We start from the raw sequence: 11,778 nt of genomic DNA on the forward strand, positions 1-11,778 counted from the left end.
GTCGAACAATCTGGCTAGAGTTTGAAATCAGTATTATCTCCTCATAGAATTTGTGTGTAGAGTTATTTATTGCAGGAATCAAATTCTTCAAAGAACACCAGGAATATGGTTTCGATTGATTTAAATGACAATGGAATTGGAGGCTATGCATACCCTGTTTGTTCCAAGAACTTGGACAACTGGTGGGGTCATTTTCCCATCTTGCAAGCCGAGCTGCAGTTGGACATTGAGGATCTCATTTTTATTCAATTCATAGTGAGCTTCAACCCACCCCCACAACTCAAACTCCTCCTTGACTACATATTACCCCTATTTGGTGCTACTAGTTCCAGTATATTAATACACTTTACAAAGTCATCTAATTTTGCGTACAGCCAATTCTATTACTATTAAACTTTCTATTACTTTAGCTAGGTGGTTTCCTGCCAAAAGCACAATCTGGAGATTGACAGGCAGAGGCAGATCAGATCTGGAGGTTGAACTAGCTTGAGCAGCAAATGCCAACTGCAACTCACTCTCTTGGAGCAGTATGTTTTCTGTTAGTATATGTCTATCCTAATAGATTTTCGTATCAATATAAAAGGTTGGAGTTGAAAGCAATCCAAACCCCTACTACATATACACTCTGTTCGCCTTGTTGACATGTATACTTGTTTTGTGCAGCAGTCCTTATTGTTCTCTTAGAACAATCCTTTTTCTCCCCTCAATTTGGATACCTAACAATGACAATGGGGAGTATCAGAAACAAAGCATAATGTTCTCTTGGCTAGCAATAGCCAGAGGATTTCAAAAGGGAGGGAAAAAGAGAGTAGAAAAGAAACAATGGGATCTTCACCTGATGCACTAGAACATGATAAGTAGGCAGGGGGTGCAGGGTGTTGTAAAAGCCCATTAGGGTAAACACAGTAATTTAGTAATTACAGTAACCCTACTAGTTTCCCATAAAATACACATACTGTATACAACAGAAACACACGAGAGATGGAACTCTCAGATATTCTACGCTCTTTTCTTTCTCACAATCAAACTAGGGTTTTAGCCTGTGGTCTGGCTTGAGGATCTTTGTTAATGACAATTTAAGGGACCCTTCATGGTAGCTGTAACTAAATATTCCTGGTTCCATAATGCTGCAGTTGATCAAATCAGTGTCTTCTGAACATCCAACTATTAAGCAGCATGTTCAGAATAAGCCCTTGTTATGCTTTGTATCACTGTCTGGTTTTCTTCCCTTGAGGACTCTATTCTTTTAGGTCCCATATAGCTTCTGCTTCTTCTATAAGAAAGACCATTATATAGGCTTTCTGACCTTCACACCATGATCAATGAAGACCAAAAGGTAGACTTTTTGATATTTACACCGGGGCCTATTTAGCTTCTGCTTCTTCTAGGAAAGACCGAAAAATAGACTTTCTGTTTCAATGTCATATCTTCACGCCATGATCGCTGTGTTTATCACTCTACTTTTCAGGTTATCATATCATGCTTGATATGAGTTGCATTTTGTTATAAGTCAGTTTAACTAAATCCTGATAGTGCTTAGAACATATACTGAATCAAAATATCCGTCTTTTGCAAGATCGTGGCTCTTTTCTTACCGACAAATATGGAGGATGTAATGCAGACTTTCCTTATTAAAAAAGGATGTATGCAGACTATGTTAGATATGCTTATTAATTTCCATTAAGGGAACTTCAAGATTTTTCTAAGCTGGAGAAATTGTTTAACAAATAATATACACTTTACATGATCCCACATCTTTAAGGAGCATTAAAGCATACCTGAGTTGCATTATCCAGGTCTATTTCAGCAGGATTACAGGTGTGAGCAGTTAAGTCAGGGTTAAACAGATTGCAAATATTGGATGCAGAGGTCGATGATTATAGTAAAAAGGAGCATAGTTGGGAGAAAAATTGATGTAAAAGATATTTGGTAATGACCTGGTTGAAAATATCGAAGAGGTTACAAGTCACTTCCTTGCATTTGGTTAAGGGTCTACTGTGCGCAAGATGTCATCTAAAGCTGTATGAGCAGTGGGGTTTTGGATCTATTGCTACACAAGTGTCTGCACTCATGCTGAAATGCGAAGTAAATAATAACAGTTCAAGATGTTTCACAAACTGGATAAATTAAAAGTAAAGAATATTTGAGGTAACTTGAAAGTAAGATTATGAATATCATACTTGATGTGATCCTCCAAAGTTACTTTGAGAAACAAGTTGTACAAGATCCTTGCTATATGTGGTTTATTTGCAGAAAATATTTAACTTCTTTTGTACCCAATATTATTTTAGAGTTCTAACTCTGTTTTATCCTGCTTTAGGAGAAGCTGTATCCATAGGAGTTCCTAATGGGGGAAGAGATCTCAGCAGCCTAATGAAAGAGCAACCAGCCAACAATAGTGAATTACTTATCTTGTGGAGAATAAGAAATATGCCACAAAATTAATATCCCAGTGATGAGAATCCACCCAAAAATCGTATATTAAAGAATAATAAACTTCACAACTCTTCAGCCACTGGTTTTTTGTTTTTTTCTGAATGCAAGAATCTATCTTTGCTTATTATCACCAGTGAAATTTGGCAACTAAAAGTTAATTGCATAAGAACTTTTACTTGCAAAGTAACTTTCTTGGCAAGTAATTGATAAAAATGAATCATCATAGACTTACTTCACAAATCATACAGCTCTGAGTAAGTGACAAACTGTAACTCCTTTAATAGCAACAACTAAAGTATTTAAAATTTTCATCTACAAATATTCCAAAGTGTTCTTGTTCTTTGATCAGGCCTGTGTTTGTGCCTGGTGATGTTTAAATATCTCAAAGTGCTTGAGGTGGATTAAGAGTGTTTCTCATAAGCGTCAAGGAACATGATGGTTCCGTCCTAATACATTTGTGTTCAACAACATATCCAGTGTAGTCTCACAAAGTGGGACTTGGGAAAACACTCTCGGCTCAAGTGCAGCAAATCAAAGTACTTGTGAAAAAGGAAATACATCAGTAACATGACAACTAATAAGGAAAACAGTACAGACCATACAAGAAAAAGAAAAAAATAACGAAATAGTGCAATAACCGAAACACAATAAACAATGAATGGTAAATAGATGTCAAAAACAAGAAAGTACATGAATAATACATCTAGTTTAAATTAATCATTTAGGCACTTTGTCTTTATTTTTTTAACTAACAAATCATCAGGGGATAAATCGAACAGTCAACTTTTGATGGGTTTTTTCTTAGTTCGACTTTTTAGTACGGTATAGATATTGTTGATATATTTTCAATTAATAACAATCTGAAAAGCATAGCGATATATGGCAGAGGTAGACCTCATCCGAAACGGATAAAAGGACCACCTAATATCCACTCCCACAAGGCACAGACGTTTCTTCACACACAGAACAGAGACACAAACAAGAATGGCGCTGAAGCCACTGTCGTCCATCTTCACAAATTCAACAAATCCAAAATTGACATCTACAAAAACACCCCATCATCAAAGCTTGAAGCAAAACATAGCAGGTCTATCAAGAAGAGATTTCATCAATGTTGGTCTTTCCATAATGCCACTGGTGATATCTCCTCCTCCACCTTCCATTGCTCGAGAAGTTGAAGCTGGTTCATTCTTACCTCCATCTCCAACTGATCCTAATTTTGTTATCTTCAAAGCAACTCCTAAAGACACTCCTGCTCTGCGTGCCGGTATTATGTCCACCACTCCTTCATTCTTATCGTTCTTCTTCTATCCTTTTTTATATACTATATTATGTTTTTGTTATATACATATATATGCAGAAGCTTTTGTATAGAAAGAAATAAAGTTCCTTGGGTGAACTGGTTAATCAGTACAGAAACTGTTTTCTTGATTTGATTTTTGGGTATTTTGTATTGTTTTAATTTTGTCCTGAATTATTTGTTCGGACTAATTGTACGATTATCTTCAAAAAGCCTCTCTCTCTCTGCCAAGGTAGGGGTAAGGTGTGCGTACACTCGACCCTCCCTAGACCCCCACTTGTGGGATTACACTAGATATATTGTTGTTGTTTACTAATGGTACGATTATCTTTGGGCAATAATTGTCACTCCAGAGTCAGGAAAATGTTCATAGTTTTGGTTAATCGTTTTACTACTCATTCTGTCTGATATACATTCTTTTTTAGTCTGTCTTTTTATATTTGGATATAATTTAACTTCAAATTTTTTCTTTTTCTAAGCTTTATATATAGCGAACATAAACATTCACGGCTTGTTTTAGACTTCAAGTTCCAAAAGTAGATTCTTCAAGTTTCAAAAGTAAATCTTTCTTTCTTTTTTTCTTAAGCTCCCTACTTAATCAAACAACACATAAAATGTTAAAATGGGATGGAGAGAGTAATGTGGTTTGAGATGCAAACTCATAATTTTTTGTTGAACAAACTTTACCTTAAGAAATTTGCTCAATATGGGCGCAAACTTGTTGGCTGTTACTGTTGTGGATGAACCACCTCTATCTTCTAAAATTCTCAATTTCAGCATGTTCAAGTTCAGCACCTCATCATACATGCACTTGAATTTCAGTTGTTGTTTTTAATAGTTTTGCACCTGAAGTTATAAGCAAAGCATTTTGAAGTAATATGTGACATATCGCTAAATCTGTCATCTATCAAGCATGCACTAGTTCCTTTGGCCCTCTGTTTCTTTAGTTTGCTAGAAGCTTCTGCAAGCAATATCCCGATGACAAATTCATTGATCTGAAAGAATATTGATTGTATCAGAACTAGAAGCTCAGTCAAAGTTAAGTGGATCCTTAAGCAATGAAATAAAATTATACAGAAGACAAATCTCTAATCAAATCTCTAATTCTTGGATAGACTATCTCTTAGGTGCCTAGTTACTTGTATTCTTGGACTTGCCTACTTTAAAGCCCAAGGCTAAAATGATTCAATACTTGTATTCTCATTACTTTTGAGTTTTGACGAATTTATCATCTCAAAAACAAGTTCCAAGTTCCTTTGAGAAAATAGAGTGTAGTCAGAAAGAAAAACTAATCTCTTCTTGGTTTAGGATTCAGATCCAAAAGAGGCAAGCAACACGTCTGTGTGAAACTTGTGTAAAAACCTTAAGATATGAAAACGGATTGACAGGTCGAGCCATGTTATAATGCAATCCCAGTCCATGTAGCCTTGCATTTGTTGCTGCTCAATTTCTTGTTTGAGTAAAATATTCTGCCACTTGATGTTCTTGTCGTTTCTGGATTAATAAACAATCAGGGTGTTTTCTTAATTGGCAAGTCATTTCTTATCTGCCGATGGCCTATTGCGGTTGTTTGTCCAATCAAGTGATGCCAATTTCTTAGTTATAACATCATTTTTAGTACTTTTTTTTATTCTTCTTTTTAGTTTATTTCATTTCTTCTTGATATGCTTATGAAGGTTACTATTTAATAAAATCATCTTTTCGTTTTTCTACATTTAATTCTCCTGTAGATGCTTATGATGTTTTATATTTAGTTGGTTGCAGGAAATGTGCAGCCTTATACGTTTATTATTCCTCCAACCTGGAAGCAACTTCGTATAGCTAATATATTATCTGGAAATTATTGCCAACCCAAGTGTGCAGAGCCGTGGGTGGAGGTGAAGTTTGAAAATGAAAAACAGGGTAAAGTTCAAGTGGTGGCTTCTCCTTTGATCCGTCTCACCAACAAACCTAATGCAACTATTGAAGACATTGGGACCCCTGAGAAAGTCATTGCTTCTCTTGGCCCTTTTGTCACAGGAAATACTCTCGATCCAGATGAACTCCTTGAGACTTCTATAGAGAAACGCGGTGATCTAACGGTAACAGTCCTTTTCTTTTTCTCAGCCATTTATCATATTAATAAAGTAATCTTTTCCCCCTTATCTTCATGCCTTAATTCCAACACATAAGGTGATCTAACGGTAACAGTCCTTTTCTTTTTCTCAGCCATTTATCATATTAATAAAGTAATCTTTTCCCCCTTATCTTCATGCCTTAATTCCAACACATAAGGTGACTGGCATGGCTGGCAACCTTGTCTGATGGTTTACTCAAAAGCTATACTGAAACATGGTAGGAAATGAGTCCTGACTAAGTTGCTTAGACGGTAACTTAAAATTTCAGTGGGGAAAATGGCATGAAGAAGATATGCATAGGTTGTATCTGCTGCCCCGACAATATATAACAGCTTGATTTAGCAAATGTTAGGAGCAGCATAGTTATGTTTTTCCTGGAAAAAAAAAATTAAAATCTGAGTCTACGATAATGGTTTCTCTGTAAGCGCTCTGAATCATGTGCTTATGTGAGGGACGTGATTGTTAGATCTGCTAAAAAAGCACGAGAGACTCCTGTATGTGTTTTCTAAGTATTCCATTGAACAATGTATTTTATATACACTTGGTCTTCCTGTTATCTGCAACCGTTGCTCTTTAAAACTCCTGTTGAAGAGAATGCTTATGTCTTTGTGTTTGCAGTATTACAAGTATGTTCTTGAAACTCCATACGCTCTTACTGGATCGCACAACCTAGCAAAGGCAACGGCTAAGGGAAATACTGTTGTCCTCTGTGTGGTCAGTGCCAGTGACAAACAGTGGGCATCGTCAAAGAAAACTCTAGAGTCTATTCTTGATTCCTTTGAAGTGTAGTTCCTTCCCCTTTTGTGTTAATCTAGATGAATTGTCTTCAATTTCACTGTGTGTTTCCGTATATACAATGCATGGGATGAATGGCTTGAATATGAATTTTGTAACGCAATAAACAAGAATGGTTTCTACCCAATCCGGATTGTATATCGTTCTATTGTATCCCCCCGTTTCAAAGGTATCATATCAAGACGCATTGTATACCCCCCTTTTGACTGTATCATATCAAGACAAATCCACGAGCGGATGCAGTAGTCTTGTGTTGTTTTACTTGATATTTGCAGTTGATTAGAAGAGCGGAGACTAGTAGTAAATGGATTAGCTCAGTTGCAATGTCCCTATATCTTCTTTTGATCTCTGGTGTGCCTTCTAAGAAGAACTGGGATCTCCTTTCTTAATTTCCTTGGTTGATACTTACTTACCCACAGTGGCGGATCCAGGATTTTCATTCAGGGTATTCGGAAAAAAGAAGAAGCTAAATATACACTGTAATTTTTTGCCGAGGGCGTTCAAAAGTTAATATATGCATATAAACACAAAAAATTTATTCTATATATACACTGTAATTTTTTGCCGAGGGTGTTCGGGTGAACACCCTGGCCCCAAGTAGATCTGCCCCTGCTTGCCCGACATCTGTGTTCAAAATAAAACTGTCACCCTGTTCACTTTTTCATTAGTAATGTTACGGGCTGCCTTCGTTGTGCCTTGGCGCCCATAACCCCTGCGCGCCCAGGAGGGCCAAGCGAGTGTCAGTCGTGTAGGAGACGGGCGCAGATGAGTGTCAGCCGCGCGCAGGCAGTGTCGGCCGTGCGCGCAGGCAGGGTCGGCCGCGCAGGGAGTGTCAGCCGTGCGCGCAGGCAGGGTCGGCCGCGCAGGCAGTGTCAGCCGTGCGCGGGCGACGTGCATTGAAAAGGGGCTCCGATGGGCGAGAGTCAATAAGCATCTAGAGATGCTCTATGGCATATTATAAGAGTGCCAAGGAAGTTTAGCAAGGATCTGGGATGAGCCCATGGGCCATCGGCGGACGAGGCCACGCGCGAGCCTGAGTGTCAGTCCCGTGCGTTTCCGAGCTATGGATGGAATCTTGGGATTTAGGGTGAGGGAACCCTTCCTAGGATGTAATGGAATGTGCTTACCAAGTTTGGCGTCATTTGAAGATCGTTCACCTAAGGGCTTGACTTAGCCAAGGAGCAGTGTCAGTGATTAAGCTCCCGAAGGCTATATCTCGTTCCACGAGTATGGGGATGAGACGAAACTTCATGGAGGAGTGAAGGAAGTCAAGAGAAAGAGTTAGTAACAGACGGCGCCACATTTGGAGTTCGGAAGAGTGAGAAAGGCCCATTGTGATTCCCTGGCAAAATGATGTCCAGTGCTAGAACTTGGGTTTTTCTTTTTAAAGCATATATAAGGGGGGCAGAGGTGTCACAGCTCAGCCAGCCTCCCCCGTGCGTGCTGTCGGCCAGTCGCACCAAGTGAGCAACCTTGAGGGAGGACCTCAAGGGCCTGCCTAGGCACCTCATAGGAGTGTCCTAGGTATCCATACGAGTTAGGGGACTCTATGGACGACGTCGTGCCTGCGGGCCGCGTTGGGCGCACAACATGTGCCGGAGGCTTGACGTAGGAACTGATTATGCCCCGCGGGCTATCTTTATGAATGTTAAAGACCTCCGTGTCGATTGAATACTCGAGGCACCACTCAAGAGCCTCGTGTATTGACTTGTGAGCTTGGCTTGGGTTCAGCCTTGCAAGCAAGGGTCCGTTGGCCTAGACGTGCAGTCGTGGGATGACGCTGCACCACGAGGGATGGAAGTAAGTTGCGAGGGCTATATTCGCCAATGCCATGGGACAACCATAGGCACATGAAAGAGGACCGCACCTGACAAAGGCCAAGGATTGGAAGTTGCCCTACTCGGGCACGACACAAGGCAAGTGTCAAGCTTGAGGATAGGACTGTGCGCGCAGGAGCGACGCTCAGTGCCAGGCGAGGGACGTGCATGTCCGCAGCCAACCCAAGGGGTGCGCATAGACGAGACCCAGCGTATGAAATGTGCCACAAGGGTATGATAGCAAGACAAGGCTGAAGCCTTGACATCAAACGGGCGGCACAAGGAACGCTAAGCCTCTGAGGCAAAGCTTCATCATAGGCATGGGGTCGTGCCAAGAAAACCTGGGATAAGGAAAGGCTGGCTTGTAGTCAAGTGGGACTACGGGCGCCGCACGGGCTATTTGTGTGCCGCTGCCGCTTAGGAGGAGTCGGCCCGTGACAGTAAACATAGGGAAGTCAGTAGTTTTCATGATAATACATTTTGACCAGAAATTTGATCTCTCTTATTGTTACGTAGATTTTGGTTTCTACTTAGCTAAATGTTTCCTCCTCGATGTCATAGTAACAAAAGCAGCAGCATATATTCTCAGCTAATATATAGTAGAGAAACTTACATAAACAACAGCTCCTAACAATATATAGCTACAAATTTGCAATATACAAACCGTAGCTACCTTTTATGATTTCGGCTGTATTTCCGCATTTTTAAATACAGCGAAATACATGTATCATAAAAACAGAGTGGAGTAAATCCATTAAATACACGAAGGAGTTTCGGCTGTATTTTTGTGTTTTTAAATACAGCGAAATACATGTATCATAAAAATATAGTGGAGTAAATCCTTTAAATACACAAAGAAGTTGTGTATTTCATTGTATTTATATACTAATAATCCTTTTGTTTTGGCTATATTTAAATGTATTCGAGTTCTGATCAGTAAAGCCGCCGCCTGCCGTCGCATCAGTTGACTGTATTTGAATGTATTTACACTCAAAAAATGATGAAAATGAAGAATACGATCAAATCTGGTCATATATCCGGCGAAAATACAAAATACGCTGTATTTCAATAGGAAGAATAGGATAACACCGGTCGGATCTCTGACGAAATACAAAATACTACTGTATTTACACTCAAAAAAATACAAGCAAAATACACTGTATTTACACACAAAAAAATGAATACATTCAAAATCCATTTAAAAAATACACTGTATTTTGGTGTATTTGATTATTCAAATACACATTTTTCTCCTTCGAAATACAAGCGAATACAAAAAAAATACACTCTATACAAAAAATACAAGCGAAATACATAACATACCACTGTATTTACACACACAAAAAAAAAGAGATGAATACATTGTGGCAGAATTGTACCATTAATTCTTGATTTTTTCTTTCGTTTATGAACCAAAACGGAAGGTGAAACCAAAATTTTCACAGATTGCTCGTTTCAGAAACATTGATGAGACACATGACCTTAGTGGTCTGGTGAGTCGAAGGACCATAAAGAGAAAACTTCTAATCTTCCTCTCCGACAAGAGACATTACTTGGCACTGATGCGTCGGATTTGGGCATCATATCTGACCGTCGAATCTCGGATCTCCAGTGGATTTGAGCGTCGGATCTTCGGTGTGAAGGAGAGGAGAGGAGAGAGGTGTTGTTGTCATGGTTTGTCGCTAGAGCTCCGACATTGAGGCGGCGACAGTTGTGTTATTGAATAGGAAGAAGAGAGATTTTTTTTTTTAGGGTTTGGAGAAGATAAAAAAATTTAAATGTGTAGTGAGGGAGAATAGAGAGTTATATGTATTTTGAAAGTTACGGGACTAGTTATGGAATGTAATTTTGGAAAAATAAAGCTACAAAAATTAAATAAAAAATAAGGTAGTTATGATTCATAAATAAGTCTTAGAGGTAGCTATGACAAGTAAATTTCCAACTAAAATGTTGAATATCTAACTGGCACTCTTATTTGTCCCATTTTGATATTCGTCCCTCGTACTCTTAGTGTTTCATATAAGAACTTTAACTTATAGACATTTTTGGTTTGACCAAGTTTTACGATTCCTAATATTTTTTATAATCTTCAAAACACTACTCTTTTAACTTTTATTATCTCTTTATTCAATTTTAATCCTTTTTTTAATGTAAAATAAATTTATATATTTTGTAAATATATTTGATCATTCTAATAGAAAAATGCTTATCAACATATTTTTATTGAACACACTAAACAAATATATCAATCATTGTAACAAAAAAATGCTTATCAACATATTTTTATTGAATACACTAAACAAATACATCAATCATTTTAACAAAAAAATATGGAATACACTAACTGTTTATTATTAAGGTTGTGTTCGGTATGAAGAAAAATGTTTTCCTGCAAAATGTGTTCTAGGAAAATAAGTGAATTTGTACTTATTTTCTCATATTCGTTTGGGTAGCGGAAAATAAGTGAATTTCTTACTTATTTTCTCATGTTCGTTTGGTTGGTAAAAAACATTTTCAGGAAAATACCCACTCAAGCCCCACAACTCCATCCCCCACCCCACCCCACCCCCAATTTTCTTTTGAAATATTTAATTTTTTTCTAAATTTTCTAAACCACCAACCCCCACAACCACCCACCCCCACCCTTAATTTTCTTTTGGAGAGGGTGGTGGAATGTTTGGAAAGGGGGTAGGGGTAGGGCAAAAAACCCAAAAAAAAAAAAAAATATTTTTTTTTTCAAAACAAAATTAATTTTTGAGGGGAGGTGGAGGTGGAGGTGAGGCAGGGTGGGTGGGGTAGGGGTGGCATGGGGCAAGGGGTGGTGCAAACAACAAAAAAAAATTCAAAACTTTTTTTTTCAAAACAAAATTATTATTTTTTTGGGTGGGGGTGGGGGGTGGGGCAGGGGTGGGGTTTGATTGCGGGTGGGGATGGTGCAAAAAACCAAAAAAAAATTCAATACTTTTTTTTCAAAACAAAATTAATTTTTTTTTGGTGGGGGTGGGGGGTGGGGCAGGAGTAGGGGTGGGATGGGATGGTGCAAAAAACCAAAAAAAAAAAATCAAAACTTTTTTCAAAACAAAATTAATTTTTTTTTTTTGCCAGGGGTGGAATGCGCTTATAGATTTGTTTTCCCTACTTTTATTAGGGAAGTCATTTTCCCCATTTTTAAGGAATTAGTTTTCTTAAAGAAAATATTTTTCAAAAATTTTAACCAAGCCTAAAAGTGAATTATAATACTCTCTCTCTCTCTCTATATATAATTTATCAGCTAATTGAAACCGTATTAAAAGCATAAATTTAAAAATTGAGA

General features: G+C 38.1%; 1 protein-coding gene across 1 annotated transcript; it reads left to right on the forward strand.

The window, feature by feature from the left end:
• The first annotated feature begins 3,303 nt into the window (after window positions 1-3,303).
• On the forward strand, window positions 3,304-6,775 carry LOC132644023 (psbP domain-containing protein 6, chloroplastic). The gene is made up of 3 exons (XM_060360565.1): window positions 3,304-3,703; window positions 5,501-5,817; window positions 6,472-6,775. The coding sequence occupies exons 1-3, from the start codon at window positions 3,421-3,423 to the stop codon at window positions 6,640-6,642; spliced, it is 771 nt and encodes a 256-aa protein (XP_060216548.1). The 5' UTR covers window positions 3,304-3,420; the 3' UTR covers window positions 6,643-6,775.
• Window positions 6,776-11,778: the final 5,003 nt, after the last annotated feature.

The sequence above is a fragment of the Lycium barbarum genome, chromosome 1 (assembly GCF_019175385.1).
Source record: "Lycium barbarum isolate Lr01 chromosome 1, ASM1917538v2, whole genome shotgun sequence".
Classification (NCBI taxonomy): Eukaryota; Viridiplantae; Streptophyta; class Magnoliopsida; order Solanales; family Solanaceae; genus Lycium; species Lycium barbarum.

Excerpts from the sequence above, each read along its gene's own strand:
- LOC132644023 (XM_060360565.1), top strand. The coding sequence starts at position 3,421 with ATGGCGCTGAAGCCACTGTCGTCCATCTTCACAAATTCAACAAATCCA. Across the intron at positions 3,704-5,500 it reads CACTCCTGCTCTGCGTGCCG|GAAATGTGCAGCCTTATACG; the intron begins GTATTATGTCCA and ends AGTTGGTTGCAG. Across the intron at positions 5,818-6,471 it reads AGAAACGCGGTGATCTAACG|TATTACAAGTATGTTCTTGA; the intron begins GTAACAGTCCTT and ends TTGTGTTTGCAG.